The sequence below is a fragment of the Orbicella faveolata genome, unplaced genomic scaffold, assembly GCF_042242905.1.
Source record: "Orbicella faveolata isolate gen_17 unplaced genomic scaffold, um_ofav_v1 contig_2, whole genome shotgun sequence".
Classification (NCBI taxonomy): Eukaryota; Metazoa; Cnidaria; class Anthozoa; order Scleractinia; family Merulinidae; genus Orbicella; species Orbicella faveolata.
In genome coordinates, this window is record NW_028301547.1 from 30,979,892 (window position 1) to 31,007,830 (window position 27,939).

At 38.5% G+C, this 27,939-nt stretch overlaps 2 protein-coding genes across 4 annotated transcripts; both read left to right on the forward strand.

Annotated features, from left to right (window-relative positions):
* Positions 1 to 18: 18 nt before the first annotated feature.
* LOC110051514 (cilia- and flagella-associated protein 184-like) lies at positions 19 to 8,713 on the forward strand. 3 transcript variants are annotated; one of them, XM_089288645.1, is made up of 15 exons: positions 19 to 103; positions 1,454 to 1,753; positions 2,112 to 2,153; positions 2,312 to 2,519; positions 3,068 to 3,159; positions 3,710 to 3,793; positions 3,909 to 3,978; positions 4,679 to 4,793; positions 5,010 to 5,088; positions 5,579 to 5,632; positions 5,885 to 5,950; positions 6,650 to 6,742; positions 7,346 to 7,483; positions 7,839 to 7,970; positions 8,318 to 8,713. In XM_089288645.1, the coding sequence occupies exons 1-15, from the start codon at positions 77 to 79 to the stop codon at positions 8,435 to 8,437; spliced, it is 1,620 nt and encodes a 539-aa protein (XP_089144771.1). In that variant the 5' UTR covers positions 19 to 76; the 3' UTR covers positions 8,438 to 8,713. The 3 variants fall into 3 exon arrangements, with proteins under 3 accessions (XP_089144771.1, XP_089144772.1, XP_089144773.1); XM_089288646.1 differs by having other exon boundaries at positions 28 to 103; positions 1,457 to 1,753; XM_089288647.1 differs by having other exon boundaries at positions 47 to 103; positions 1,499 to 1,753.
* Positions 8,714 to 10,389: 1,676 nt separating this feature from the next.
* LOC110051566 (E3 ubiquitin-protein ligase TRAF7-like) lies at positions 10,390 to 27,847 on the forward strand. The gene is made up of 25 exons (XM_089288654.1): positions 10,390 to 10,497; positions 11,735 to 11,791; positions 12,300 to 12,421; positions 14,003 to 14,107; positions 14,878 to 14,970; positions 15,708 to 15,800; positions 15,912 to 16,042; positions 16,124 to 16,199; positions 16,962 to 17,020; positions 17,542 to 17,611; positions 17,920 to 17,985; positions 18,290 to 18,371; positions 18,774 to 18,847; positions 19,259 to 19,301; positions 19,456 to 19,508; positions 19,666 to 19,734; positions 20,132 to 20,214; positions 20,778 to 20,817; positions 21,381 to 21,497; positions 21,996 to 22,112; positions 22,285 to 22,404; positions 22,963 to 23,005; positions 26,062 to 26,150; positions 26,549 to 26,668; positions 27,603 to 27,847. The coding sequence occupies exons 1-25, from the start codon at positions 10,422 to 10,424 to the stop codon at positions 27,612 to 27,614; spliced, it is 2,010 nt and encodes a 669-aa protein (XP_089144780.1). The 5' UTR covers positions 10,390 to 10,421; the 3' UTR covers positions 27,615 to 27,847.
* Positions 27,848 to 27,939: the final 92 nt, after the last annotated feature.

A 27,939-nucleotide genomic window follows, 5' to 3' on the forward strand; every position in this document is an offset into this window, starting at 1 on the left:
AAGAAACTGGTAAAGAGTTTATGTGGTTGCCAAGCAGTAACAAAGAAGAAAAGAGATCCAGTGCAGAGACCAAAATATGGCGGATTCAAATCAAGAGAATTCTGTGAGTATTTCTGTCGCGATTTTTTAGCATTTGATGGAAATATTAGCGAACGTTGTTGGGTATAACTCGGTAGTGTTTTCTGTTTTCTTAGAAATTAGGTTCAAACGTTCACAGTACTCTTTTACACCAAGTACAACTTTTCTTTTCAAGGCCGCGATTGGCCGGTCTCCTTTAAAAGTTCCATGTCCTAATAAAGTACATGGATTTTTTTTATGCTTCTACAAGCAAACGATTGAGAGAGAATTGCTTAAAGAGTGCAGTTTTAATAAGGCACCGCTACATGCTAACAGATGCACCTCAGATCAAACAATTCACTCAATATTCTACCTCTATTTGGACGGAATTTTGCCCCAGAAAGCCTTCGGGTTAACATATATTTTCAGGAGGTCTTATTGATCAGAAATACGAGGTACAGCTTATCTTCAGAAGTCTTCGGCTATACATTGATTTAAAAATGGAAAATGATATTACAGATAGTTTTGCAAAGGGGCCTCTTCTCTTCAGTTCTTAATTTTACTGTATCTGTCTTCTGCACTCTACTCAATTGACAATTTTACAATAACTGTCTAATTTCTCGTACGCTGATTGGCTCATTTTTATCATCAATAAAAATTTTAATTTATGCAGCTTTCAAGTTTAACTTTCAGCTGTCAAACTGTCAAATTTTTAACCAATGAGATTTTATGGACTTTTTTAAGTAGCCAATCAAAAAGCGAGAAAAGCTATTGACAATGTTCGCGTCATTTTGAAGAAAATTCACTTATCTTTGTTTACGGCAGGTTTACGGCATCTTTTCCCCTCATTTATTCCTGGCATTTGACCATTTTGGGGTCTTGCTATTGTAGAAAACAAATTGATGTCAGTTTTTTATGAGTCTGTCCTCTTAATGATGATAAATTTTGTCATAACATTGTCAAAGTTTACTGCGGAACCACTCGCCTGCTCCTTGTGGTTCCACAGCCACTTTGACAATGTTATGATGCAATTTATCATCAATAAGAGGACAGACGCAGAAAAAACTGACGTCAATTCGTTAATTTGTTCAAACTGAATTTCACATTACCAAGTTAATCAGATGGTAGTAATTTCATATGAGTGCAAATGTGACAATTTAATATGCAATGCAGGGCTGTCAATATTAAAGGGCTGTAACCCAGCTGTCAATAAAGACTGAGCATGCTTGATGGGCCCTTGATGTTATCAGTGAACTTGCCTGTAGCTGAAACAATTCATGCACAAAGTAACAAGTTTGTTATGGGTGTGAAGATCAAGGCTACAGAGGAGTCAAAAATTAATGAGAGCCCTGCAAATATGTTTGGTAACCATTTATGTCTCACAAAATTGAATTAGCAGGAAAATGTCACAGAAACAGCTGATGCCACCCCCACTCCTCAGGTTAAAGTAGCAGAAACCCAAGAAGGAAATGATGACTCACAGGGCCCTCCCTCAGGAGATGCTGTAGCTGAAGAGGCCCCTTCTCAACCAGTGGATGAGCCATCACAAGAGGGAGAGGGTGGGGAGGTACCAACTGGTGATGTTGAAGGGGACAAGGCAAATCAGTTACAAGTGGGAGGTGATGGTGGGGAGAATGTGGATTCAGTAGATGATGTTGACCAACCTCAAGAAGGACAAGAGCAGGTGGAACTTGAGGTAAGTCAAGACACACATTGCGTAGCTGTTGTCCTTGTTAGAACTGAAGGGATGCTAAATAAAGTATCAACTGGTACAAGTCCTGGAGTCCTGACAAAATTTCCTCAAGTATAGGAGGTTTGGAATATGAAGGGCAGAGAAGTCTGTCAATCTTAATTGCCTCAAATCAGATGATCTGGGCCTTTTGAATATCATTCAAGATTTGGTTCCATAATTTGGGTATCAGGACCCTGAATGTTTTCATTCTTACATAATTTTTACATGACTTGTATGTCTGATCTCTAATTTATTGTGTTATAATAATTTAGAAAGAGGTGTCTCAACTGACTGTTTCCTTTTAATCTGTATTAATTTTTAGAAGGTCGATGAGGAACAGGATGAAAATGCGCCTATACCAGAGGCAAGTCAACTACATCCTTATTTTGTATAATCATGTATCAGACTATTTTGGTATGTTTCATACTTTTTCACAGATATATCAGTGTCAGTTAAATTGCTGTTTTCCTTCCTGTACTGGCTGTTGTCGTGGTTTCACAAATGTTGTGTTGTGATTTTCAGAATGAGGGAATCCCAGAGTCTGACGAAGGTCCCACTGTAGAGGTAGCTCAGCCACTGTCCAGGGAGGGGACACCCACTGGAGAACAGACACTGATAGACAGTGAGGGCAAGGAGGAGCCTGATGCCTCAGCCACACCACCACCCCCTGAATCACAGTCTCCAGAACCAGTAATCAACCTGGAACAAATGGATACTTACATTGAATCAGGTACTATCAATGATACAAAAAAAGAAAAGATTCATTAGTTTGTGATGTCTTGCCAAATGGGATGAGGGGGAGATTTTGGACCATTTTGTATCGTTTGCCTAGCTGCCTAGATTGGTTTAATAGAATTTTTATAGTCAGCTGAGGTTTTTGGCTATAAACATAAATTTATTTCCATGGGAGTTGATGTTGACTGTACTGCAGTATCCAGATTTGTTCTCCTTTTGGATGAGATATGTAAATTTATGACAATATGTTTCTTGGTATCTTTCCAGGGGGGGTCAAGCTCCTTCTAAGAGATAATTATTATTTTGTACATTTTAAATGAGGTTTAACATTAATTTAACCTAGTTAACAACCAGGATTTAGGCTGATTTGGCTCGTGGCCGGGCTGTGGGCAGGGCAGGTTTTGGGGTGTTCTACTTACCTGTGCGAGGGGTTGGTGGCTCCAGCCCCCAGATCTCTGGACACCCAAACTCCATGTGTGACATAGGTGTTAATATGTTTTCCTTCTTTATTGATAATTCATGTACATGTACTGTGTTCATCAGATGTTATGAGATATGATGAGATGGAGTTTGATGAAGAATCTGAGCCAGAGATTCCCCTCTACAATAGAGCAGAACTTATTGAGCGCTATCAGGTATTGATCAGCTGACTTTCTTCTGAGGTGCTACATAAACAAAAAAAAAACATTTTTTACCAGTTTATCAACTTTATCATATGATTGATTACTGTTTCTAAATTTAACAATTAAAAAAACTTGACTGTACTTTGACAACTTTTAAAAGACATTTTCCTCATAACTTATACCATCTTCTGACAATCTATATAACTTTTTTTTAATTACAAGTAATTGAAAAAGGATGGCTGTCAAGATAATAGAACAAATATTAAAGATGGGGAATAACAATAAGTTCAGTGACAAAAATATAAAAAACTGTATTCACTTTGAGACCAAAGGGATGATATACTTACTCTCTCAAGGCTGGTCTCATTCAGTCCTGAGAAATGCCCCTGGGGGAGCAGGGCAGCCTTCTTTCCAGAACAGTAGCTGGTGATTGAACCCAAATGGGCAAATGATCTATCTTTTGTACTTGTCCATCAGGATTCATAATAAGTTTTGGCAATATTATTTAATTTGTGTTATATTGTGTTAAATCATGTTTTTCTTGTTGCTTAATTTTTTGCAGCAAGCTTTAGAGGAGAGATCAAGTTTACAGTCATTAAATGCCCAGCTTCAACACAAACTGGCTGAGTATTTCAAGAAGAAAAAGGTATAATATTTTTTTGAAGATACGTACGTTATCAGGAAAAGAGTTTTGAGAAAGTTCCAAGCAAAATTTGAATCCTAAACCAAAATTGCTTATTATAGGTTCTATTTGCTTTCAGAGTGATGAGCGTCAGCAAGAGATAGAAAAGAATGTAACTGACCAAGAACAAAGATATCTCAAATATATGTGTAAGTGTTAAAAGCAGAATTTAAAGTTTGATGAGTATGTGGGGCTCCATTAGGGGGATGTCTGATTATCCCACATCCTATTAATCTTTGGTCTAAATTCCTACATCCTGTTACTTCCAGTATGGCAAACCTTTATAACTATATCCCATTTTATCTGATCTGAATATCTCCATTTATTTGCCCCCAAATTTCCTGTAATCTGCATTTTTTTTTTTACCTTAATATATCCCATATCCTGAAAACCCCAAAGAAGACCTTATAATTTGTTCAAACTGCTCAAGTCATTTAGTTATTCTTATTCTGAGTAGTATTTTTACCTATTTAAGTAATATTGTTTTATGCTGAACGGTAATATTTATCTTTGGCAAAATAAAATGGTTGTGGTTGTTGCTAATATTTGCCTGTGTAATTGGTGGTTTAGTTTTTTGTGTAATGGGGCTTAATGAAGTTTAGGCAAAGTTAAAAGTACATCCTCGTGCAGTACTATCCAACACATGAAAAGCATGTAAAAGATGTACATGATGTGTGAATTTATGGCAAAAACCAGGATTGTATTTGTTAAATGTAGCTTAAAGTATCTGTGCTTAAAAAGGGATTACAACCCTTCTCCCCCTTGCTACCCTCTCCTTCCATTCAGTCTATTAGGCCATTGTGCTGTTTATGTACAGCATAGCTAATGAATGTCTGTTTGTTGTGTTAGCAAATCTTGAAGAACTTCAGAATGAAGAAAGACACGAAAAGGAAAATTACAAGGACCAGATTGAGGATTTGAAAGCAAAATGTCAAGAAAAACAAGAAATTGTCAACAGATCCAGGTTTGTTTAATGTACTCTTGCATTGCAGAAATATAACTGAACAGCTACAAAACCGGCTGCTGTTTGGGAAAGGAGTCTGCACTCCCCACCCCACCCCCCACACCCGAAGGCAAGAACGTAAACTGTACTTGAGAGAGCAGCGGAAATCGAGTCTACAAAAGATGAGGACTACTTGTTATATATGTTTGCTTCATGCAGTGTGTGATTGTTTTTCAGTGACGACTTTATGATGTTCAAGAATGATGTTGCAAAACAGGCAATCAACAGCCGATCTGGAAAACCCATTTCACCGAAGGTTAGTTGCTAAATCAATAAGTTTTTATCTTTAATATTGTTGGTGACAAATTACTCCTTAATTTTGGATCAAAATTTCAGCATTAATATCTATACCATGGCAACATTTGGCGCCAAATTTCTCGATACAATAAACAAATAAAAAACCCACAATTGTAAGCATAATTTGTTGCCCATGACATTGAAAGGTATTTAGGCTCAGGAAATTATTGTAATTTTTCAAATAATTTTGAAATTATTTTTTAATGTCACTCATCACTATTTGATTACAAATACTAATTTCCTTGACAATAATAATCCAAGGACAATAAAAATGGAGAATTTAGAACCTTCTCTCTCTGGAAATCAAACTGTGAATCATGTTGAACTTAACTCATTCATTACATGTGCAGACTATGTCACTAAAAGCTGTTTTGCAGTGAGCGTTTCCACATAATATCTGCTATCATTCTTACTGTAATATTTCTGTAACTCTTTGATCTCTTTAATAGGATCTTGAACAATACCAGATGTTAGAGCTAAAGAAAGAACAAGAAGTCATGCAGGTAATAACACATTCTTTAAATTGTAAAAAAAACTATGCTCAGTTTTCGTCTTCATACTAATAATTAACTTACATGAACTTGCAACGCAGTCGTAGAATGGTTGTCTTTCCTTGACTACACTTCGTTCAAGCGTTCCCGATAAAAACTCTTTTGCTTATCGTGATGGCAAAAAGGTCTGGTTTGTTCATGTCAACTTTTAAGATATGTTAATGGTTGTGATGGTTAATTTGTGTTGCAATGTTATCTTTTAAGGTTCGGCTGGAGAATATTAAACTGAAAAACCGACTGAAAAAGAGAGAGATGCAGTTGAAAGCTAAGGTGATTGTTTATTTCAATTTTTAGGTGTGTAACTAATAATGTCCCGTAAGTTTCCTTCTCACCCGAACAAATACTGTTATCTGTTTTCACTTTTACATGCTACCTGGTTTTGTAAATCAAAACCAAATCACGGCTGAAGCATGAAGCATGAAGCATGAAGCAAAAATGGCCTGTTAAACCAAGGAAAAATATGTAAAAATACAACAAACTATAATGAAACATTAATAAGAACTAACTGGAAAGTGTTTCATGACTAAAACGTTTCATTGAAAAAACATAAGCATGCTTATTGAGCACAATTGACCGTAACTTTCACGCTAGTCAACTTCACGTAGTTTTAACCGACAAACAATGTTGCTGAAAAATTGCCTGGCGTAACACACCCTGACACGAACGCTTCCGCAAGCATTACACGAAGCAGAATTAATTTCTACTTTTCGCAACGTTTGTAACCAGCGCAGCGAACGTTCCCTCGCGAACGAAAGAGCTTTGGTGCTTTCGTCCCAACTCCGGACTTCGCTCGAACATGAACGCTTGCTACTGAGGCTACATGTACAAAGATCATGGCAATACTGCAATACTTTTGTGCACTTTTTGTGGCTTTTATAAACCTTCAGAACAGTAACTGATTTGAAATAAAAATCTTTTGGTTATAGTTTGTGGTAGCAATTGTTTACATTCATTTTATTGTGTTTCCAGGAGGAGCTAGCTGAGGGACTTCACCTAATAGACTTTGAACAGCTCAAGATTGAAAACCAGACTTACAACGAGAAGATTGAAGAGAGAAATGAGGTTAGTATGGCGCCTAAAAGTGCAGCCAGTCAAGCGCGTGAAAATGAGTCGCTTGTTTTTGGGTTTACTCCTGATTGGTTGAGAAAACGGCATGTTCACGCTGATTGGTGAAAGTATGTTGCACAGTTTTTCTTACCATTCTTGCATTTCACTAACCTTAATGGCGACACTTTGTACCTAGGCGCCTTGGCCTTTTAGCAGACAGGTCTTTGCCCCTTTCAACCCTCTCCCCTCCCTCTAAAAAGACATTCCGCTTGAGAAAATTGAAAATCGGACAGTCCCACACGAAAGCACTACCCAATATCTTTTTTTGATAAGTCACACATTAGAGTTTCAACCATGCACAGACTAAAAATAAAACCTTGTACAGCATAGTGAACGGAAAAACATTAAAAGTTCTGCTCAGTAGTTTTCATTTGAATGGTCACACACAAGGGTTTCATCCACAGACTTTTAAGTTAGAACCCTGCAATTTGCACAGCGTAGGAAGCAATTCCACATGGAAGAGCTGCTCAATACCATTTATTCAAATACAGCCTCATTCACACACGTTTTCCAGAAGAGAAAAGGTTCATTCAACCCTCCGGTTTTGTTGTGCTTTAGGAGCTGTTAAAACTTCGTAAGAAGATCACGACCACAGTACAAGTTCTAACTCATCTGAAAGAGAAGTTGCAATTTGTACAAGCTGAGAACAGTGAACAACGAAGCAACCTAAGAACAGTGGAGGCCCATGCTGCACAGGTGGGTCATTTGAGAGAAGAGTTTGTAAACGCTGGTCTTGCTGTTCAAGATGGGCTGTATTGTGTTGAGTTTTTGGTTAAACACTGTTTTGCTGCTCGGGGCTCAGTTATAAATTATTTGTGTAGTTATATCATCTGCGCCTTGAAATTAGTTGCTAGGGCAGCAAATAGGCTCCTATGCAGGTAGGCTTAGCAGCTAGTGGCATAACTTAATTTTTCTAATAAAATTCCAGTTAAAAACTGACAAAGAAAAAAAAATCAATAACATACATACACAAGTCATACGGGAAACGTTCTATCACAAATCAGTTAATCGGATTTTTTATTTCTTACTTCTCTGTCCTTTCCTTTTATAGAAACGAGACATCTTAACAAGGACGAAGCAAGTTAGAGACGCGCTGAGAATAGAAAATGTCAAACTCAGGCAAAAGTGTGGCCTTCTTGGAAACGAGCCTTTACTAAGAGACTACGAACAACGAAAGGAGCAGGTAGTTATAAATAAAACGCGCTCAGTTCTTATGAGATTCTGTTGAAACACTCCAAACTGATGACGAAGCTGTTTCTGGTTGGCTGTTATTTGCGCGGGAAAATACAAAACCTAGCAACAACCAACCAGAGGAACTGTGCAGATCTACTTAGAACTTCTTCATCAATATGGAATGTTTCGGGTCTATTCTCACACGGTTCTCGAGCCGGGAAAGTTATGAATAGCGCTTCTCTCTTTATTTGAACATCTAATCTGTCGAAATCTTGGCCTAGTTTCTAATTTTTTTTTAATTACCTTACAATTTATACTAAGAAGGGAAGTCTCTGAATTTTTTTTTTTTGTTTGTAGAGCGACGAACTTCGAGCGAAGATAGAGCGGTTGAAGATGGATCACGCTGAACTCACAATGAACTGCAGTGGAGTACGAACAAAAATCGAAGGAGCAAGACAAGAAGAAAAACCGCTTTAGAGTTTAGTCTAGTTTATATGTTAAAAATCCTTTAGAATCTTATTGTATATACTGATACATTCTTATTTTATTGTAAATTCACCTTCGTTCAGGCTAGTGTTTAGAGCAACAGAAATCGTACATGTGTATAAAAAATTTGGTAATGTTTTCATCCGTTGTTTATTGTTGTAAATATTTCTTTTATAATTGTGATATCTTCTTTCACCGATGTAAATGTACAAGGAAATATAAAGTTTGTATCACAATAAAACTTGAACATTTATGTTCTTAAATAAACAGTTATGGGCAAAATATTCTCAGACGCCCTCCACGCTGCGCCGGAGGAATTTAAAAACGCAGCTTTCTTTCTCTGGTTACGCCTTTCGTCCACACCAATCCGTCACGGAAACGGAGCTTTCCGAAAACGCTCTTCAAACCGGAGCCGGGAATTTAAAAACACCGGCTTTGCGTTGTGCCGACAGAAAACATTTCGAAAACGACGAGGTTACAATAATCATACGATTTCCCTGCTCGAGTTTTACTTAAACACAAATCCCAATAGCCGGTGATTGTTGCGTTTTGGAATTTCTCCGGCGTAGTGTGGACGGAACACATTTGATGCGTTTTCAAATTCCTCTGGCATAGGGGTACGTACCCCTCCCTGGGATGAAGTCTTCTTTGTATTCACGTTAAAAATTTGTTCACCTCGCCAGTGAGTTATGCCATTCCTTAGTGAGTGCTAGTGGCGCACCCCCTCCTTATAAAAATCCTGGGTCCACCCCTGCAATTGAGTAGTCTGTGTGCGGCCGCCACTGTTGGCCTTGTTTTTCTGCTCGTAGACCAACAATTGAGTTCTTGGTACTAGAACATGTATCGCCTCTGGCCACTTGAATAACAGATCACAGAGGTAAAAAAGGAATGCTGACATTCAGTTCACGGTTCACCTTTCATGTTCACGTTTCGCGCAAATCAGTGCCCCGGGCGTTTAGTTGAAATTAGACTAAAAAAGGGTTCTTCAAAAGCAAAGTCTGAGGGAAAAAAATGGGCGAATTTTCTACAGGCTATTTACAATCCTTTCACCGTCACTTTAAACGATGCAGGAAGGTCACATGGCTAAGAGGGGTCCTAAGATTGAGGGAGAGCGGGAATGCGAGAAGCAGTTTTCGCCTCCCCTTCCCAGTGTATGCCTGCAACACAGGCTAGGAAATTAAAATTGGCGCTGTTGTCAAGCGGGGCTGATGATGGCAGTGAAGTGGACGTGTATTATTTCATCCTGTCTTATCGAACCTACAACGCTACCACGAGCAACAAGATGTAAGAGGAGAACTCAATACTCGAAAACGAAGCACTCAAAACACGAAAATGAAGAACCGGCATCTCGAAAACGAAACACTCAAAAGACAAATCGAAAAACGAAGAGGCTTCAACTCGATATTAAATAAACAGCCCTCCCAGGAGGACCCTGTGAGAACTCGAAAACGAAGTGTGAATTTGTTGAAAGCCAGCAAACTGCCCGGGCAAACTGCATGACTTGAACAGAACGCATCCATTCTCGAATGCTTTTCCTTTTATTGCGAATGCAATCTAAATCTCGATCTCACGCTAGAAACGATTATTTTTCATGTATTAGAATTCGTTTTTATTTTGTTATTTATTCCTGAAGGGCACGGCTGAAATTCAGGCATGGAGCAATCACAGCAAGTAGAAGCGCGCCCTTTTGGCGCCAAAATCCTCTTTGAAATGTGCGTGCGCAATTCTATCCCAAAAGGATCTGGGACTCAGGAAATGTCACTACTCCGTAAACGTTCATTTCAGCGAGCACGCAGCGAGGATTGTCGTGTTTTTTATGTGGTTCTTATCCCAATAAGTCTCTCGAAACCTTTCGAGAACTGTTATTAGGGTCATCAAGATGGATTAACCCCAGTATTTCTTTCCAACGTAACCGTAAAGTTGTTGATCATTCGCGTGAGTTTCATCTCCGACGTGCGGTTTTGTATTTCGAAAAATGTCCGGGGTTATTGGGAATATGCAAGCAGACAGTGTAAGATCACGATCTTACGAATCCATCAACACAAAGGTAACTAGCTTAACTGAGAAAAGAGACTTTTCTTTAAGATTATTACTTTGAAAATCTCTAAACAACTGCTTAGCGTTCTGAAATGCAGTCACCGAGGGACATCTTACGTACTCATTGAGTTAGGGAAGGCAGATGGCTTCAGATCGGGTTGAAAACCTTAATTTATATCAGCTTAAAATTAGGTTTATTCAATCTTGTTGATTTAGCGTGTACTGTGGTATTTGGAATTATATTTTCAACACTGAGTGACTTTTTACGCTAACTTAATGTTGCCCCATTCACGATTCTTCTTTATTTTAACGCAATCGAAAATAAACGTCGAAATTTTTCAAGATCATCGATCTCAGAATAATTCAGCATGCTGGCATGCATTGTCTGCATAATTAATGATATTTTTTATTTGGGTACAAGTTTCATTTTCTCCACTTCATTCAGTGAATGGAGCCATGAAAAATAAAACCACATGGTTTTAATTCGAATCCTACAATACTATGATGAAGCGAGGAAGCTCAAAGTGAAGGGATAAGGCTTAGTAATTTTCTCCATCACTCATTTATTTAGTAAATTAGCAGCTATGAAACCCACACAGCGGTCAAATGCAAGAGATATTATAATAGGGACTCGCCTGAAAGCGCCGTTGGGCTATTTCTTCGTCCATCTCTTAGTAGATTTCCAAATAAACTGTTTCTATACTTGTGGAATCTTTTATTTTCTGTAGTTCCCAGTATACACTGTATTCAACTCAAGTCTTAATGTTAAAGTTACCTGTGACATTTATGTTTTGAATTTGAATGGTGTGATCGTTTTCAACCAGTTAAAAAATATATATATTTAACCCTGTAACAGGTAAACAGTTACTGCAATTGAAAGTTTGATAAATTAGTCATCGTGGATTTTTTCCCTTTTGATTTGCTTTGATCAACAGATGAACTGTAACCATCAACATATCAGAAAATCATACTAACATTGTTTTGAAGACAAAACATCCTCTTTAAAAACATTTGCACTTACTACCATTATAAAAGAAGGGGGTCTTTAACTTGCTTTGTGGTACCATGTAAAACAATTTATACCTCAGAGTTTTTAATGAATTTCCAAGGCAATAATTTTGGCAGAACTTCTAGTATCTGTAGAGAAAGCTTGTGGTTTAGGTGACAAATTATTTATTTCTGTGTCTCACACAGCTAATTATGGTGTCCCTAATAGTACAATTAAAATATAAATATCTTTCTTTTAAGCACGCATGGAAACCACTTTTGGAACATCTGCTTTTTCTCCTGTGACAACAATAACACGAGGTAATATTAGAAAAATACCAAAAACTAAACTTTCAATTTCACAATGTCATTTCACTTTCACTAAGACTCTGTACATGAGGTAGAATAACAGTGGCTGGAGTGATGTGTCAGTGGGTACACAAAGTACCTGATGTTCATCAGCTAATTTCTGGCAAAGGATCCGAATCTCCTCAATCACAATTTGGATGCCTTAATTGTTCCACCTCTGCAATTTAATGTTCATGTAATGTTATACAACAAAACAGACATTAATGCCCAGTAAATAAGCGTTGAGAATTTTTACAAGCCATTGATTGAAGCACGGAAAAAGTTAAGTATGTAAAATAATTATTGGAAAAGGAATTCTTGAAAGGGTAAAGTAAAAGGCTCTTAAAAATAGATCTCATAGACTGGAAGTGCGTGGCTTGTCACATCAGACACTGACTCTATGCATGAAGTGGTGGAGAGTTAGGTTTTCTCAATTTATTGAATGCCATTTATTAAATATTGTTTCTAATTTTCATTTCAGTTGATAGTGAACGCGATGCTTCCCTCAAGAGGAATTCTGCTAGTATGACATGTGTCTCCTCAAGTAATAGCACAAGCTTAGGTAGAGAATGCGACATAAATGGTGCAGTTGGTTCAGATCAGGTAAACACGTTTTTGAATCCTTAGAATTCTAATGACTACCAGTATATACAAACCCAAGGCTGGTTCTGATTTGAGACAGTTTTTAGGATTGTTTGGACTGCTAAATTTGCCAAAGGCACTTGGCAGTAGACCAATTTGAATCTGAGACAGTGCCAAGTGTGAGACAATTGTCTGAGTGCCAATGTATGTAACAATTAACATGTACTGTGCTACCCTCACAATAATGGTATGGTTACCCAAAACTAACATTGAATATTAATCTTTATTTACTGAAAACTTATTTGGTATAAACATTCATTTTTCATTAGCATTGTTAAATTATGGAATGAATTACCAAGAGATGTAGTGGAAGCTAATATACTTTCAGCAGTTTAAATCTAAGCTCAAATTGCACTTAATTATTTAATTGTAATGAAGGACCTTAATTTTAATTTTGATTTTATTGTACTTTTTAAGGGAGTTTTCATATAGGGATAACCTCTTTTAAACTTCCTTCTCTAGTGGCTTCTTTTTTTACCTTATTTTTAGTTTTAATTGTATATGTATTTTGCTTCTGGAATAAAAAAAGTATGTATGTATGAAGAGCTAAGCATTGCTCCAGCGCTTTCATTAGAAGCTGGCTACCACAGGAGCTCCGGCATCTGTGAGTCATCGAGTCATCGGCTGCTTGGCTGTGTTTGTCGACAAAAACTTCAAAAATGAAACTCTTATAACATTACTGCCTACCTATTTCGCAGTTCAAATAAACTGATAAAATATTTCTTACATTTGCCTTGACTGTTCATGTATATAAAAGCGTACACATCCATCAAATATGATTGCAAATTGCAAAACATTCAGCCATTTTCAGCAGTATCATAATAAAACTTAACCTTGCTCTTAAACTATTACCATGTGGTTGGTTGAGAAAAGATGGCAGCAAAGTGCGCACCCATATACAGTCTGGACAGACTGATTCGTTTATGTTCTTTTGAAAGCAAAACAGGTATTTGAATAAATTTATTTGACTTTGGAATTGTTCTTTCATAAACCTATCGTGTTCTTCTTTGCTTACGGATGAATATCAATTGCACGAAACGAAACGCTTCATTCCAATGATGAAATTTCGGTCGGCCCAACTGATTCTAAGACTATACAGTCTGAAGTCACAGATAAGGCCTCGCCATCTTCACAATTTTTGGAAAGTCGTGAGCCACGCAAAGGGCCATCAATTGAAGAAATGAAAGACTTTATTTGTTCATCATTTGGAAATTCATTCCACAATCCTGTTCACGGTTTTAACACTTGCAGAACTTTATGAAGGAAGCTGATGTACTTCGATAACCCAAACAGAGATAAATCATTTGCAGGCAGCAAGCAAAGAAGATCAGTTCCAGCATATATTCATCATCGACTTTACTAACTTTGATGCCCAGAAAGCTGGAAATCTTATTCCTGAAAGTTTAAATTTCAAAATTTTCTGGGGAAACATGTCCCCAGACCTGCCTAGCAAAGGTTATATACCCTGAGCCGCCTACTTTTATGCTGGCAGACATCTACTTCAAATGTTATTGAAAGCACTGTGCTCTTGCTTGTTTTTAGGGAAGTTTTGATGCAGTGTGCTTTAAACGCCATCACAGAACATCATCAACAATATCCGCTCGTTCTCATCATTCCATTTCAAGTTGTACAGAGGAAGATGAAGAGGTTTGCGTGGTGTTATTTGCAAAATAATCCAAATCGTTATAGTAAGCTCATAACATGTATGTTGAATGGAGCTGCTGTCATTGAAGTTCATTTAATCAAAGCATGTTAATTTTGGTTCATGTAAAGTCGTCTGAGTAAAGTTTTGAACAGGATAAACAGTATTAATTGGCAGGCGGGCTAGACCAATAAATTTATAAGCATTCCAACACTTGCCACAGGTTATACCTCATCATATTATTAATTTTTCAAGTGAGACTTGCATAATTAATATTAAAAAACTGACAGACCAAGACTTGGACATATACGTACATGTGTGGATTTTGAAAAGGACCTGCTAAAAGTTTAGTTATAGCTCAAATTCATTGTTACCCCTAATAATTACCAATCATATTTCCAAACATTTACAGGACCTCCCTCCAGTGAGATAAGTAGCCATCTGAGGGCATTAAAACAGTATTTTTAAAGGTGTCAATAAAATGGAGCCAGAAACTTTCCATACCCTCCCTAGGGAAGGTTTTTTTTTTTTTTTTTTTTTTTTGTATGAAACCCCTTCTCCCAACCCACTAGAAATTCTTGTTTAGCATTATTATTTTCTCTAAAAACTTTGGTCTTTAATGCCCCCCTCCCCCCTCCTCCTTGCAGTTTCCAGTGACCTTCCTCCTTCTTTGCACTGGGAGTGGTTATTCCTGGAGCGGCACATTAAGAAATTATGTAAATTACATGCAAATTATATGCAATATCCAACAAACTTTTGTTTTTGTGAACTTCAGGCAGTTGTGTTGTTTGTGGATGAACCATCATCAAAGCTGTTCTGCATATTGTGTCAACGAGTGTTTAAAGATCCTGTTATTACATCATGTGGGGTAAGACTGTTTTCTGCTACAAAAGTCCTCTAATGGCAGTCTGATAATTAATAAAAAATCTGGTAATTAATTTAGCGCGGAACTATGTTATTCCCTATCTCATAATGATTGAACAAGAGTATGAACGTCTAATTAAGCCTGAATCAGAATTTAAATTTGCTTTTAGGTGAGGATTGAACTCCCTTTCAGCTCTCTGTCAGTGAATGAGTTTAATTTCTTTAATTAAGGCTTGTTTTCACTAGCGACAAAGTCCACTTGGAGTTGTAGTCATAAGAGCACCTATGACCTAGTGAAAATAAAAAAATCAGAGTTGCAAGCGGTTGATTTGGGGGAATCAGAACATTTCCATTTTCTTCAGATTCCTTCCACAACTGTGGTCAATGTAAACTAAATTGTCCGAGTCCAAAGCAGAAGCGGAAGGACCTACATACCAATTATAAGGCTAGAGATCTTTTGCACTGACTATCTAGTTGTCATAAGATTTTAAGCATCACAAGCCTTGGAGTCATAAGCTTCAGATTTATTTTTGCTAAGATCATATTACTCTGTGCTTCTGATTGCATCAACAACTCTGACTGCAACTTTGTCACTTGTGAAAACCAGCATTTGGTATATTCAGCAAATTGATAAACCAAAAATTGCTTGGAATGCAACATATTTAGTTAAAAGTACTTATGAGTAGATTTTTTTACCTGTGTTTTAATTTTAAATTTTCCTTTTTGTTTTGTTTCGCTTAGCACACCTTTTGTCGAACTTGTGTTCTTTCAAGAGCATCAGAAAAGTGCCCGGTTGATGACAACAAACTCTCAATAGTTGTTGTTAACCTTGCAGTGAGTAATTCTTGTATTTTTATTTTCTATTTCAACTAATCCTGTAGTTGTCTACGCAGTGGCTAGAAGTTGGTAGGCTTGCTAATTGTATTATTATCCTTTTCTTGTCAGGTGTCTGAGCAGATTGGTGAATTGTACATCCATTGTAAATATGGCTGTAAGCTTAAGTCAACAGGATCCCCAACAGATTATGAAGTAAATCCTTCTGGGTGCCCTGTGACAGTCAAACTCTCTAACAGACAGTAAGTCATGACTCTTTGTAATTCATACTGTAAATCAATGTATGTTTGTACAACCGTGTAATAATCCACTTTTTTTTTCAGTGAACATGAGAGGATCTGTCAGTATGCTCCAACTCAGTGTCCAAACAGTTTGCAATGTCCTACTTTGCTCAAAATGGTAAATTCTTTCAAGTGCAAAGACTAGTTATTATTACATACTTTTGGTAGATGGGTTTTCCATGTAGGATTGCATACATGTATATTTTGACTGGTTAAGCGTGGCAGGTAATTTAGCAGTAAGTTATCTTTATTACATGTCCTTATAAGTACTAAATATACTTAATAAAACTATTTTTTATATGGCGTGTGTTTGTCGCCAATATCATTAACACTCTGATTGGCTCATTGTAGGGCGTTAATCTCCCTTAATGCCCACAGGCCAATTAGGGGCCTTTGAAAATAAAGCAAAAAGCCATATAATAGACAACTTATTAACGTCAAACGTTTGGTCCTTACAGGAAAATCTCAAACCTTGACCTCGCCTTATTGACCTCACTATCCCTCGGTCAATACAGCAAGGTCTCGGTTTGAGATTTTCCCGTAAAGACCTCGCTCTGAGTTAATAAGTAGTTATTAAAGGTGTTAAGGTCACTATATGAATATAGAAAATGGTCATCTGTGGGCTATGTTGCTGGAAACCTTATCACACTGATGATAATGATCATAATCTTTCTAAATCTTTTTTGTGTGAAACTTTCTCAAATAGTTAGCGTCTTTTACTGCAGGTAAGTTGAAGCAATCTTTACTTTTTCTGATGAAATGGCTATAGCTGTTGTCCTAATCCATTTCATTCATTGACACATATTCTGATTGCATGTTCTGTGTATGTACCAGTGCACGTATTTACTGATTACTGCATAACTCTGTCAACATCAACTAGGATCTTGAAGATCATTTACAAGTTTGTGAACACATGAGATGTCCACACCAAAAATATGGGTAAGCGATTCATCAAATATGCAGATCAAATTGATTTAGACTGCTGACAGTCTGTTTTTCTCCCGAAATGAGGCAGGGATTGTGAGAAAGGCCTTTCAGACTAGAACGGATTGGCATGAGACATGGGTGTGGCACAACCCTGGCCCTTTCTGTCCATACCACCCTTTTGTGTTCATACTCACGGGTTAACACTCATTTGACCCTTAAAGTACATGTAAAGGCCAGCTGCTGGCAGTCTAAATTGATTACAATAGGCAAATATCCCGGCTTTTCATTACACAGGTCATTTTTCATATGGGTCCAAGCCTAGAGTTTAATTTAGTGTTCAGTTTCAAAATCAGTCAAAGTTATTGTGTACTTTTACAATTTAAACATTTCTTTTGTAGCATTTTGCATTTGAAATTGTACCCTTATTTCAGCATGTTGTGGCTCCTTCTGGAGTTATCCCACAGAATTACATGTACCTGCTTGATTCCAAAGTGATATAATTATATTGTTGTTTTGTAATCTTTTAATTTTAGATGTCACATGGAGGGCAATCATAAAGAGGTTCGACTTCATCTTGAGACATGCAAGTTTGAAGCTGTCAAGGTATACTGCCATGTTTGTTAATGACAAAGAAGCATTGTACAAACGTCTTGTCTACAAATTTGATCTGTTTTCTTTTGTTCCCTCTGGCTTACATTGGTTGATATGAAAATTATTTCCAGGCCATAGTGATTACATGTAAGTCAACTGGGAACAGAATGCTATAATCATTAGCATGAAGATATTTAAGTAACGGCCATTAGTACTAGGGTGAGCGAAGCTTGTACATGTACAGATTATTATTTCCTAGTCAGACTAGTCAAAGTTACATTGTATGAAGTAAATTGCATATTTTTAACAACTTTTGGCAGGAATTTCTGCAACATACTGACAAGAGAATGGAAGAACTCAAAACAACACTGAAAGATAAAGATCAGGTAACAAACGGTACAAAAATAGGACAGTTTTCATTAAACTTCACATTTTTTTCTTCTTCTATATTCCTCAAGTAACAGCAGAAGATGAAAAAACGTTCTTGGGACTAGTGGAAATAAAAAATGCCAAACCATTTAAATTTTTAAACCCTGACGATTATATTTTTTAACCCTGTCTTTTGACCGATGTCATAATTCGTAATAAATCTAATAATACTTTAAATACATGTTCGTGTGTCTGAACAACAACCCATTTGAACTTTTTAAACTACAGTTTACTAGGTTTATTTGGTGAAATTGTTTTCAGGAAATTGTCTTTCTCAAAGCCATGATTCTGAAGTTGACAGAACGAGTTGATAGAATGGAAAAAACTGTCGACATCAGAATAGGTAAGTACGAAGCGTTATTCTTTGGTTGCATTTGTTATTGTAGTTAGGTTAAGTCTGCATACGAGCCAAGTGGCCCATTAGGCCAGAGCTTATCCCGGTTTCTGTAGCATGAAGCGACTAGGAGTATTTCTACTCCCCCCTGGATGGGATGCTAGTCCATTGCAGGGTTACCCCCAGCATTAAATTCGCTGGTATCCATTTATACACCAGGGTGGAGAGAGGCACTGAGAGTACAGTATCTTTCCCAAGAACACAATACGATATCCCCGACCAGGGTTCGAACCCGGACCGCACAATCCAGAGTTTAGCGCACTAATCATGAGGCCACCGCACCACCAATACTTTCTATCGTAATCAGTGTAAATTCATCCTGAAACTTTCTCTGTACTGTTACTTCATTAGATCTTTTGGATGAGAGCCAAACAAAGCTGTCCTCAGATTTACTGGATTCAAGGCAAAGCATTTCACAAATCCAGGTATAAAATACTTGTGTGAAATGTTTTTGTAAGGCCTGTACTATTTTTAAAGTTTTCATGTAATTATTTACGTCTGTCGAAAAATTCTCCGGCAAATTATCTTAAGACAGATATTATTTTAATTCCAAATACAAAGGTGAAAATTAGCTATCTTGGTTCACTTTCTCCGAGAAATACTTCAGCGAAAATGGAGAAAAGTTACTTTCATTTTATTTCATTATTTTGCAAAATATGGCTAAGGAACTGTACAAATGCATAGCCTGTTTCCTTGTGACTTAAAAACTCATTGTTCTCTTTCCCTTAGGCTACAGTTTCAACTTATCATTCTATAAAAACACTTACTGACACGTTTAAAGGATTTTTTTTTGTTTAACTGTGAGGACCAATCTTTTCTTTTCTTGTGTTGAACAGACTGACTTGGCAAATGTAGAGGCGAGGCTGTGGGGTGTTGGAAGTAAGTCATATATCGTTTATTTTTGTTTTTCGTTTGCGCAACCTACCCAAACTTTGGAGCTCAAGCCAGAAATCTCAGTATGACAATTCTATTTCTAGGAAATAACACTATCTTGGTTGAAGTAATTTTTAGTAATGTGTGTATTTTCTTTCAGCGTTCGATATCCAGCCGTTATTCAAGTGCAAAGGAACTTTTGTTGGTCACCAGGTAAATATTGTAAAAGTAGCGTTGATTTTAATACCTTGGCATTACAACAGAAGGTATTAATTCTCTAACTTGCCACAACTTTCCATCAAAAAGAAATATGCCTCATCCATTCTTACCTAGAGTAATAACGGACACCATATTCCCTTCTACTCTCTAGGGTCCCGTGTGGACATTGTGTACTCATGGTGAATGGCTTTTCAGTGGCTCATCGGACAAGACCATTAAGGTAATGTTTAGATTCGGCTTAGACGATTTAAAGTGCGCGTGATTCCTAGCTGTAGTATCCAACAATGACGTTATTTTGGCTCGTCAAACAATCATTTTTCCATGGTGTCAGGGAGCCCTGTAGTAGCCCGCTACTCCAAGAGCTTCCAATAAAGAATTAAAACCTGTTGTGAAACACGCAAAATTAATTTGCTATTTTTGAGTCGTTGGTCGAACCACGTCTTCGACAATTCAGCATTTTTTGTTCGCTTTCCAAGTTCTTATCCGATAAACTTCTCATTGAAAAAGAGGAAAATCCATGTAACCCGCAGTTTACATTCTTATCTTTCGTGTTTCAAAAGGTTTTAAAGTGCATTTTTTTTCTCTCTTATGGGAATTTTCTACTTTTGTTTTTGAAGGTGTGGGACACATTGACAACCTACAAATGCGTGAAGACGCTAGAGGGACACAGTGGAATCGTGCTGGCTTTGTGTACACACGAGTAAGTCGCGCTTTGGAAAGTGGCAAAAATGATTCTCTGCTTTTAGCTTTGCGTTTCGTGAGCTATGTAAGTGGCTCACAGAACAAACGTGGCGTGCTCTAGCGAATGGAAGGGATGAAGCGTTTCAGACCAGTCAGGTGTGAAAGCTAAAAGAAATCAACTTTTGGTTTTCGCGACTTTTCCCGCGCCTGCCATAAGTGACGTGTTTTCCTGCGTTTAGAGCACAGCATGTTTTCCCACGCCTTACACCGCTTACAAATTTTTCTGCGCTTGTCAAGGGCTTTCAAGCTTCATCCAGGGGTTCAGTTAGTTGGGGCGCAGCGCGAAAAATGCTGTACACGGCTGAACAAAACCAACTAACTGAACGCCTAAAAGAGGCTTAGGACTTTCATATTTTCCCGCGATTTCCCCCTGATGTTTCCCGCGCTTACCGTCGCTGGTCAGCTGCTTATTTCTGGATCGAACTCTGATTGGCTCATTACTTTTTCTGCCACGGTGATTGACTGTTTGCCTTATTTCCACCTTACCAACATCTCACCTTCTTTGCCTGTTTTGTGTTACAGCAAAAAGCTCTACAGTGGATCAGCAGACTGCACTATAAACGTACGTGGCTTAGTTATGAGAATATACAGATAATATTCCCGTACCCGATGCAGTCTGTCAGAAAAACTGAAGTTCCGTCATGTCACTGAGCTGAACTGGAAATCCCCTTCTCTTAGGGACGGACCAAGGGTTGGGGTTGGGAAGTTACCGTCAAAAAATCCTGGACAGCAAAAACTGCTGAAAAAAAATCGTGCGACAGGAGCCACGGGGAAAAAAATCGAGCATGTCCTTTCTACTATTTAGGTCCTGTTTTTTGGCATGAAAAAAGTTATTGTACAAGCTTTTGCCCACCAGAAAAAATCATGCACGACGTAAGGGCGAGAAAAAAAATTCATGTCCCGGAAAATTGCCCAAATTAATTGCCCAACAACCTTGGCATGCTCAGTTCTAACTGCCATTAAAATCTCCTCAAATTATCTAGAGAATGTAAACTGTGCGTAAAATGAGTATAACTGAATGTCATGACTTACATGTAAATTTTCTCAACTATTACTATGAGAATTGTATGGAGACGATTTAAGAGAACTTGCATAATGATATCAACGTTTCCGTTTCGATGTCAGGTTTGGTGCCTGGAGGCTCTTGAACTGCTTGACTCTATTCGTGGTCACGAAAACCCGGTCTGTACGTTGGTAACAAAGAGGAACATGCTGTTCAGCGGATCGCTCAAGAAAATCAAGGTATGTAGACTGTTCCACCAGTCTGTGTTCGAGAACTGAAGTCGAATTGTACTGTGCACGATGGAGGACATTTCAGTTCGAAATATGGTTTCTTTTGTCTTTTCCGTATTTATGTTACTGTGAGTCGTGGGTGTAAAAATGTACGTTTGTGTTTTCAAAAGCAAAGATTCATAACATTTCAAGAACTTGTTCAATGATAGCCTGCGAGCAGGCTCACTTTGGACCACAAGCGCGAGCCGCGTAGCCGTTAGCGCAGAATCGAGCAACGAGCCCGCGAGACGAGAAAGTGCCTCCTCACCAGACTCCACCCCGTCTTATCGCTTCGCTCTTAGCCTCTGGCGCGTGTGACTTAAAGGTGAACTCAAAGGTGAGCCTGGTCGCAGGCTAGTTCAATGATTAAATAGTCGAACTGATCTTATGCGTCCTCTCCTTGCCAGTTTCCGAGGACGAACGGTATTTAGTTGATGTTTTCACAGTCTGTGGTTTTGCCGGTTCCAGGTGTGGAATCTCCAGACCATGGAGCTCATACAGGAATTGACAGGCCTCAATCACTGGGTGCGCGCGTTAGTTGCCTCAGAAAGGCACCTCTTCAGTGGGTCCTATCAGACTATTAAGGTACGTCTCAGAATGTGCCCAATGCGTATTCAACAAGCAAACAAGATCTTCCTCAGGGCAATTTTGATTTGAATTTGTTGTCATATGTTTTCTGACTCGCCTGCCTACTCAGCTCTACATTACTAGTAACACAGTTTTCTGAACGAGACCGATATTTCCTTTGGTTTTCCAGTTATGGGACCTAGACACTCTAGAGTGTGTTCGAGTTCTTCAGACATCTGGAGGTAGTGTATACTCCTTGGCGGTCACCAAGGAGTACATCGTGTGTGGAACATACGAGAACCAAGTTCAGGTAACACATTTAGAGCAGTTTTCACAAATTGTGGGTGTCGAAAAACAAATACCAAAGGTTTTACTTGTCCAATCACAAAGGACGCAGACAATCCGGTGAACCAATCAAAACCTCTTAGCAAATGTGTGTAGGTGACGCTAAGCGCGGGGAAACGTGTGCGAGCGAGTCACGATTGGTTTGATTGGTTGAGAAAGTGGCGCGAGTATTTTTGCACCAATCAGAAAGAGTAGTAATGCAACACCAAGGCCAAACCGCTCTCCCGAACGAACGAAGCAAGTGCACTGTCGGTAAGTCTTCGTGGCAGTTTTCGAATAATTCCTAAAGTTATTGACCAATCAAATTATAGCACGAGTAGTCACGAGCATGCCAAAACCACGGTGCCACACACGTACGGTTTCCATTGGTTTTAGGACTTTGGGCAGAAAATGTTACAAAAGTGCATCTGTAAACCAATATAAGAAGGGACAAAACTAATCATTGAGATTCTTTACGAAGCCTAATTTTTGATTAGTAGTTGTTTTAATTTTAAAGCTTGATAAACTTTTCTCTTTCCTCAAGGTGTATGATGTGAACACACACAAACATTTGGAAACGCTCAATGGTAAGTTGCAATACTTCTTCCTTCAAATAACAAATTCCTCATCATGTTGCACTTTCATTATTGTTACTGAAAATGTTAGACTGCGAGCAGTCTCTTCCTTTTCCTAGCGTGCGACGCGAAATCTCGAATGCGAAGCACAAGAAGAACGGTCGAGCAGCGAGATGCGCAGGCGCGGAAAGAAACAGATTGCTGTCTCGTCCCTTCTCATATTCTCCCCTAATTTGCATAATTTTTAACTTTTCCAATCGCGCGTAGGATTTCAGGAACAAAAACCGACTGCTCGTAGTCGGTGGAAAAGTTGACCTTTTTCCAGTTGGGGGCATTCCGCTCTATCTCTGCCGCCGTCAAAACATTCCAGTCCAGGTTATTGTTGTTGGTTATGTACGTTGTTTCACAGGTTTTTGTAGAGAAGACTTGATGGCCCACATTTGAAAACAGGGAAAACGTCGCTCAAAACATTCTTTTATGGAAATCCGATGTCAGATTTCTTTGGAAAAGTGAATTTCTGAACAGTTCATTAACCTAGCGATACCTGAAAAACGATTTTCCTAATAGAATTGAGGCTTGGAAATTCGCAAATAACAGTATTGAAGTGCCATGAAAATGCGACTGTATACTTACCGCTTCATCTATTTACCTCAAATGTGGTCAATAATTTGTTTCAATCTCCAGATTTCTTTAGTTTGAAAACGTTGAACATTTCCAATCTATAATATTTCGGAAATTGTGTGAGGTACAGTTTTACAACCTTTTAACTATCCATGTGGTTGGCCAAATTTTACCGTCACCGTCGTCAAATTATCAGCTCTCTTTCAGCAAAGTCGCGAACGCCGTCGACAGTTATTTCCAGTTCACTGTAAAATGTTGCGAGAAAAAGGAAAATTATACCCCTTTTGATGCGTTTATTGACTTGCTTACAAAAAATTACACTAATGGCCGTCCGTTTTCTGTTCTGTAACACCCTAAATTACCGAAATGTTTTTATCTGTTGTATTATAGGACACATCATGCAAAATACAGCGAAATGAAACTGTATTACCAACTATTTGACAACACTTCATTTTATCCTTAGCCGTCATTCTGTTAAATAACATTTCGCCGAAGGTTTAGTTGTTCGAAAACGTCACTCTTTTACAGTCATCCCTTCGGCAACCTTTATTTCGCTCCTTCCGCCATCATTCGCCGGGTTGTGGAAGAACTCTTTACAAGACATAGTTCGCCTGTTACTTTGTTCCATATCGCTCGTGGTATCATTTGGAGTATGTTCTTAACCGAACGCCTGTACTGTTCGCGCAAGTTCTCATTTGCTCGGCGAACTGGCTCTGCATTTTCTGTTTATTTTGCTTCTCGTTTGCTGTTGACAGTGGTAGTTTATTTTCGCGTTCACTGATCAACAAAATGCCATCTTCTGCCGCTAGTCCGCTCGGCGTTGTTCCTTTCGATCGTGTGGAAGAATGCGACATTCTAATTTGCATTTTTCGGTGGTGTTTTGAATCAGTTTAAAACATACGTTCTCTTATTCCAAGCGAGGTTTGGATGTGGCTTTTTCGAGCGATTCCTCAGCGATTTGAATTCTCTTATCATTGTTGTGTCGCCGTGAAATAAGTAACAGCTTAATTACATGAGCGATTGAAAATTATCTGTGCGGTTGGCCGGGCCTTACAGAATTTTTAAAAACTAGATTTTTATATCGTGTTTTCAAGCAGTACATCAACATCACTTTAATTCCAAAACAATTTATTTCGGTTTTTGCTCAAACAAAATTGAGTTTCGACCTGTTTCAGCATTTGAGCATGAAACGAAACAACGTTACAAGATAACATATTTTATGATGGCAATATCTTATTTGCTTCATCGATTCTCTTGTCACTGATATAAAGACGATCTTCGCCAGAATCTATGGTTCCTACGGTTAGTGTTTGGAAGCAGTGAGTCGTTGTGAAGGACGAACGCTTAAAAGCATACACTTGCGATATAAACTGCATCTTGAAATAGGAGCGCTTAACATATATATTTACTAGCGAACGAGCAGTCAAACTGTTCATTAAAAAAATATTCATCGCATTGTTTTCGCATTCTATTCAGTTTCATCGTCAAGAAGTGATTTCAAAAAAAATAATAATAATCACATCAAGGGAAACAGACTTGGTACCTGTGTATGTGTCCAATGTTTTTGTATTTATTTCGGGTCACTCTGCCCGCTGTTATTTCCCTGTTGGTCGTTATTTTTCATTCTGTCGAACAATATTTCATAGAAATCTAGGGGTTTGAAGATGTCGATCACAAGCGCACTGATCTCTTCCTCGGACAATTTCTTGGCATTTTCAGTCAGGGAGGCGCTGTGATTTTGGATGAAGTAGTAGGCACTGCTTGTGGACATGACTGTATGCGATGAACTTCGTTGCCTTCCACTCGGGCCAAGATCGGTATTGGTGTTTATCTTGTCTACGCCTTTGATAGCTGGTTCGCTCGAAGACTTTTGCCTTTGAAGCTGTGGATGTTCCTGTTTTGAACTGACAGCAGTTTTCGTTGATGGATGTGTAGTTTGTGCCCTGGCTCTCGACTCCGCTGGAATCTCCCTCTTCTTGTTCCAGTGCTCCTCGTTCATAGCCGATTTCTCTTCCATTTCTCGTTTTCTCTTCCTCTTTTCTTTCTTCACGGAGCTGCGATAGCTGTAGCAAGTCGAAGGCCTTTCTTGTTTGCCGCGTGTTATATAACACGAAGTGTCACGTGTGTTTGACTTCTCAACTACGCAGTAAATGGAAAACAGCCCTCAGTGAATGAGAAAAACAACTCCTTTAAAGGCTATGGGTAGCGTGGCGTGTAACTCAAACACGTTTTACGTGTTTAACTCGTGCGTTTTTCACGTGTCGCGCACGTGTTGTGCACTCTTTACGCGTTTGGGAGGAAACTACTACCTTTCCTCTTGTAACTTGTGTGCGGTCAGGCCGAGTGTTTTCGAGCTCTCTGAAATTTGAAATAAGCTCCCCGTGTGCTTTACCGAGGCGAGGCAGTAATCTACACGTGGTCAACGTATGTTTTTTTTGTCTTGGCAGGTCACGTGGGTACTGTATATGGTCTCGCTGTGCTGAGTGCTCCAGGACAGACCCGTTTATTCAGTGCTTCTTATGACAGATCACTCAGGGTAATTTGAAAAAGTTATTCTTGTTTTAATGGAGTGGTTTCACGGCTCGTTTTTGTAAGTTGTAGCATTGACTTGTTTGCTTATGTAACAATCAAAACGAGCTGACGATTTGTGGAGGAAATTTTACTGTGAAATTTTCCTGGACAGTTGCGAAAACTCTGTGATACAGGTAGTAATTCTCATGAGAATTCTTTTCATCTTCCGACTGCCAAGCACCATACAATTCATTTGTTTATGAACCAATCGGGTGCGAGTAGATAATCCTGCATGTGTCCGGAACAGCCATTAGCCGGAGTAATAAATTCATAGTTTAGGAAATTATGATGGAGATGATTGCGTGACTGACAGATAAGTAACACAAGTCAGCTACACTCTTTGACTAGAATCTTCTTTCCTAGGTCTGGAATTTGGAGAGCTTCACTTGTGTCCAGACTCTACTCCGCCATCAAGGGAGCGTGGCCGCTCTGGCTGTCACAAAAGGAAGAATATTTTCTGGAGCTGTGGACAGTACAGTGAAAGTAAGCTATTCACATCTCTTAGCCCATAGTTAATAGAGGGGAATGGTTATGAAACCCGACAAAGTTCTTTGCTGTATTTTTTTGTTCGCTTGTTTGGCCTTGACTGTGCACAAAACACAATAGTTGTTTACTCCGGACTGAGGAACTAACCATTAAAAACGTTTTGGTTACGTAATTTATTCATAGTGTATGAGCGCAAAACAAAAGGTTGTGCAGGGTCGTGGACCTTCCAACATAAATCTTGAAATCTTTGTTTGCTCCTTTGATGTTTGCCGGACTTCATAACGAGTCCCCTCTATTAATTATGCTTAGCCCTAATGATTGTAACTCAGCCTGCCGGGATCGGTCCTCCACCGAAAAGGAGATTGTTCCTCCTGTGATGTACTTTAATTACTGGTGTCATTGTGTTTGTGTGCCATTAGGGACCTTAAGCAAACTACGACAACAACGGCAACGACAGCGAAAACACCACCAAACAAACGGTTTAACGAGCGAAACAATGGCTGTACACGTGCGTTATAAATCTTTGTACATTTCTTTGCCGTCCTCTGCAAAACAACAACGTGAAATGACTAAGTTCTCCGTATTTTAGAGAATGTGAACGACAGCGGCTAATGTTTCGTATTTATATGAAATTCAACGCTGGCATTGCATATTAAGCTCAAGTAACTTCTGAGACCGATACGCGTACTGAACAGATCTGGATGATTGCGAAATTCAAAGGTGAATTATAAATCCTTGTTTTACTAGGCATCGTCCTTGGCGTCGCCGTCGTCATTGCTTAAAGGTCTCTAATATCAGGCATACAACTTGATGGTCGTAAAGTTACTATTGAAAGAAAGGATATATATGGCGTGATACTTCTTCTTCTTCGGCTTGAAGTAAGGCTTTTGTAATTTATGCTGATTTGAAATTCTTCTTTTGTGTCTCCCAGGTTTGGCAGTGAAGTGAAATTGAAGCTATTTGACCAAGCGAAATTCAAGGCTCCCCAGGCTGTCATGAGTTGTTGGCGTGGGTTTTGCCTTCGGTGAACATTCTTCTAAGACGACTTCAAAGAGGACCAATGAGATATACCTCTGAAAATGTGAACATGGAGGTGTACTAGTGGCTGGCAATAAGACAAAGTGTGAATATTACTGTCGTTGAAAGCTTTTTCTATGCTAGAGACAAAATGAAAAAGACGAATTACTCAACCTAAGTTGACGATCACGTTCCTCACAAAGTGGATTGTAATCATAACAGACATCAGGATACTGGAATTTCTAACGCAT

Excerpts from the sequence above, each read along its gene's own strand:
- LOC110051514 (XM_089288645.1), top strand. The coding sequence starts at position 77 with ATGGCGGATTCAAATCAAGAGAATTCT. Across the intron at positions 2,520-3,067 it reads GGATACTTACATTGAATCAG|ATGTTATGAGATATGATGAG; the intron begins GTACTATCAATG and ends TGTGTTCATCAG. Across the intron at positions 4,794-5,009 it reads GAAATTGTCAACAGATCCAG|TGACGACTTTATGATGTTCA; the intron begins GTTTGTTTAATG and ends ATTGTTTTTCAG.
- LOC110051566 (XM_089288654.1), top strand. The coding sequence starts at position 10,422 with ATGTCCGGGGTTATTGGGAATATGCAAGCAGACAGTGTAAGATCACGA. Across the intron at positions 17,021-17,541 it reads TGTCCACACCAAAAATATGG|ATGTCACATGGAGGGCAATC; the intron begins GTAAGCGATTCA and ends TTTTAATTTTAG. Across the intron at positions 26,151-26,548 it reads CTTATGACAGATCACTCAGG|GTCTGGAATTTGGAGAGCTT; the intron begins GTAATTTGAAAA and ends CTTCTTTCCTAG.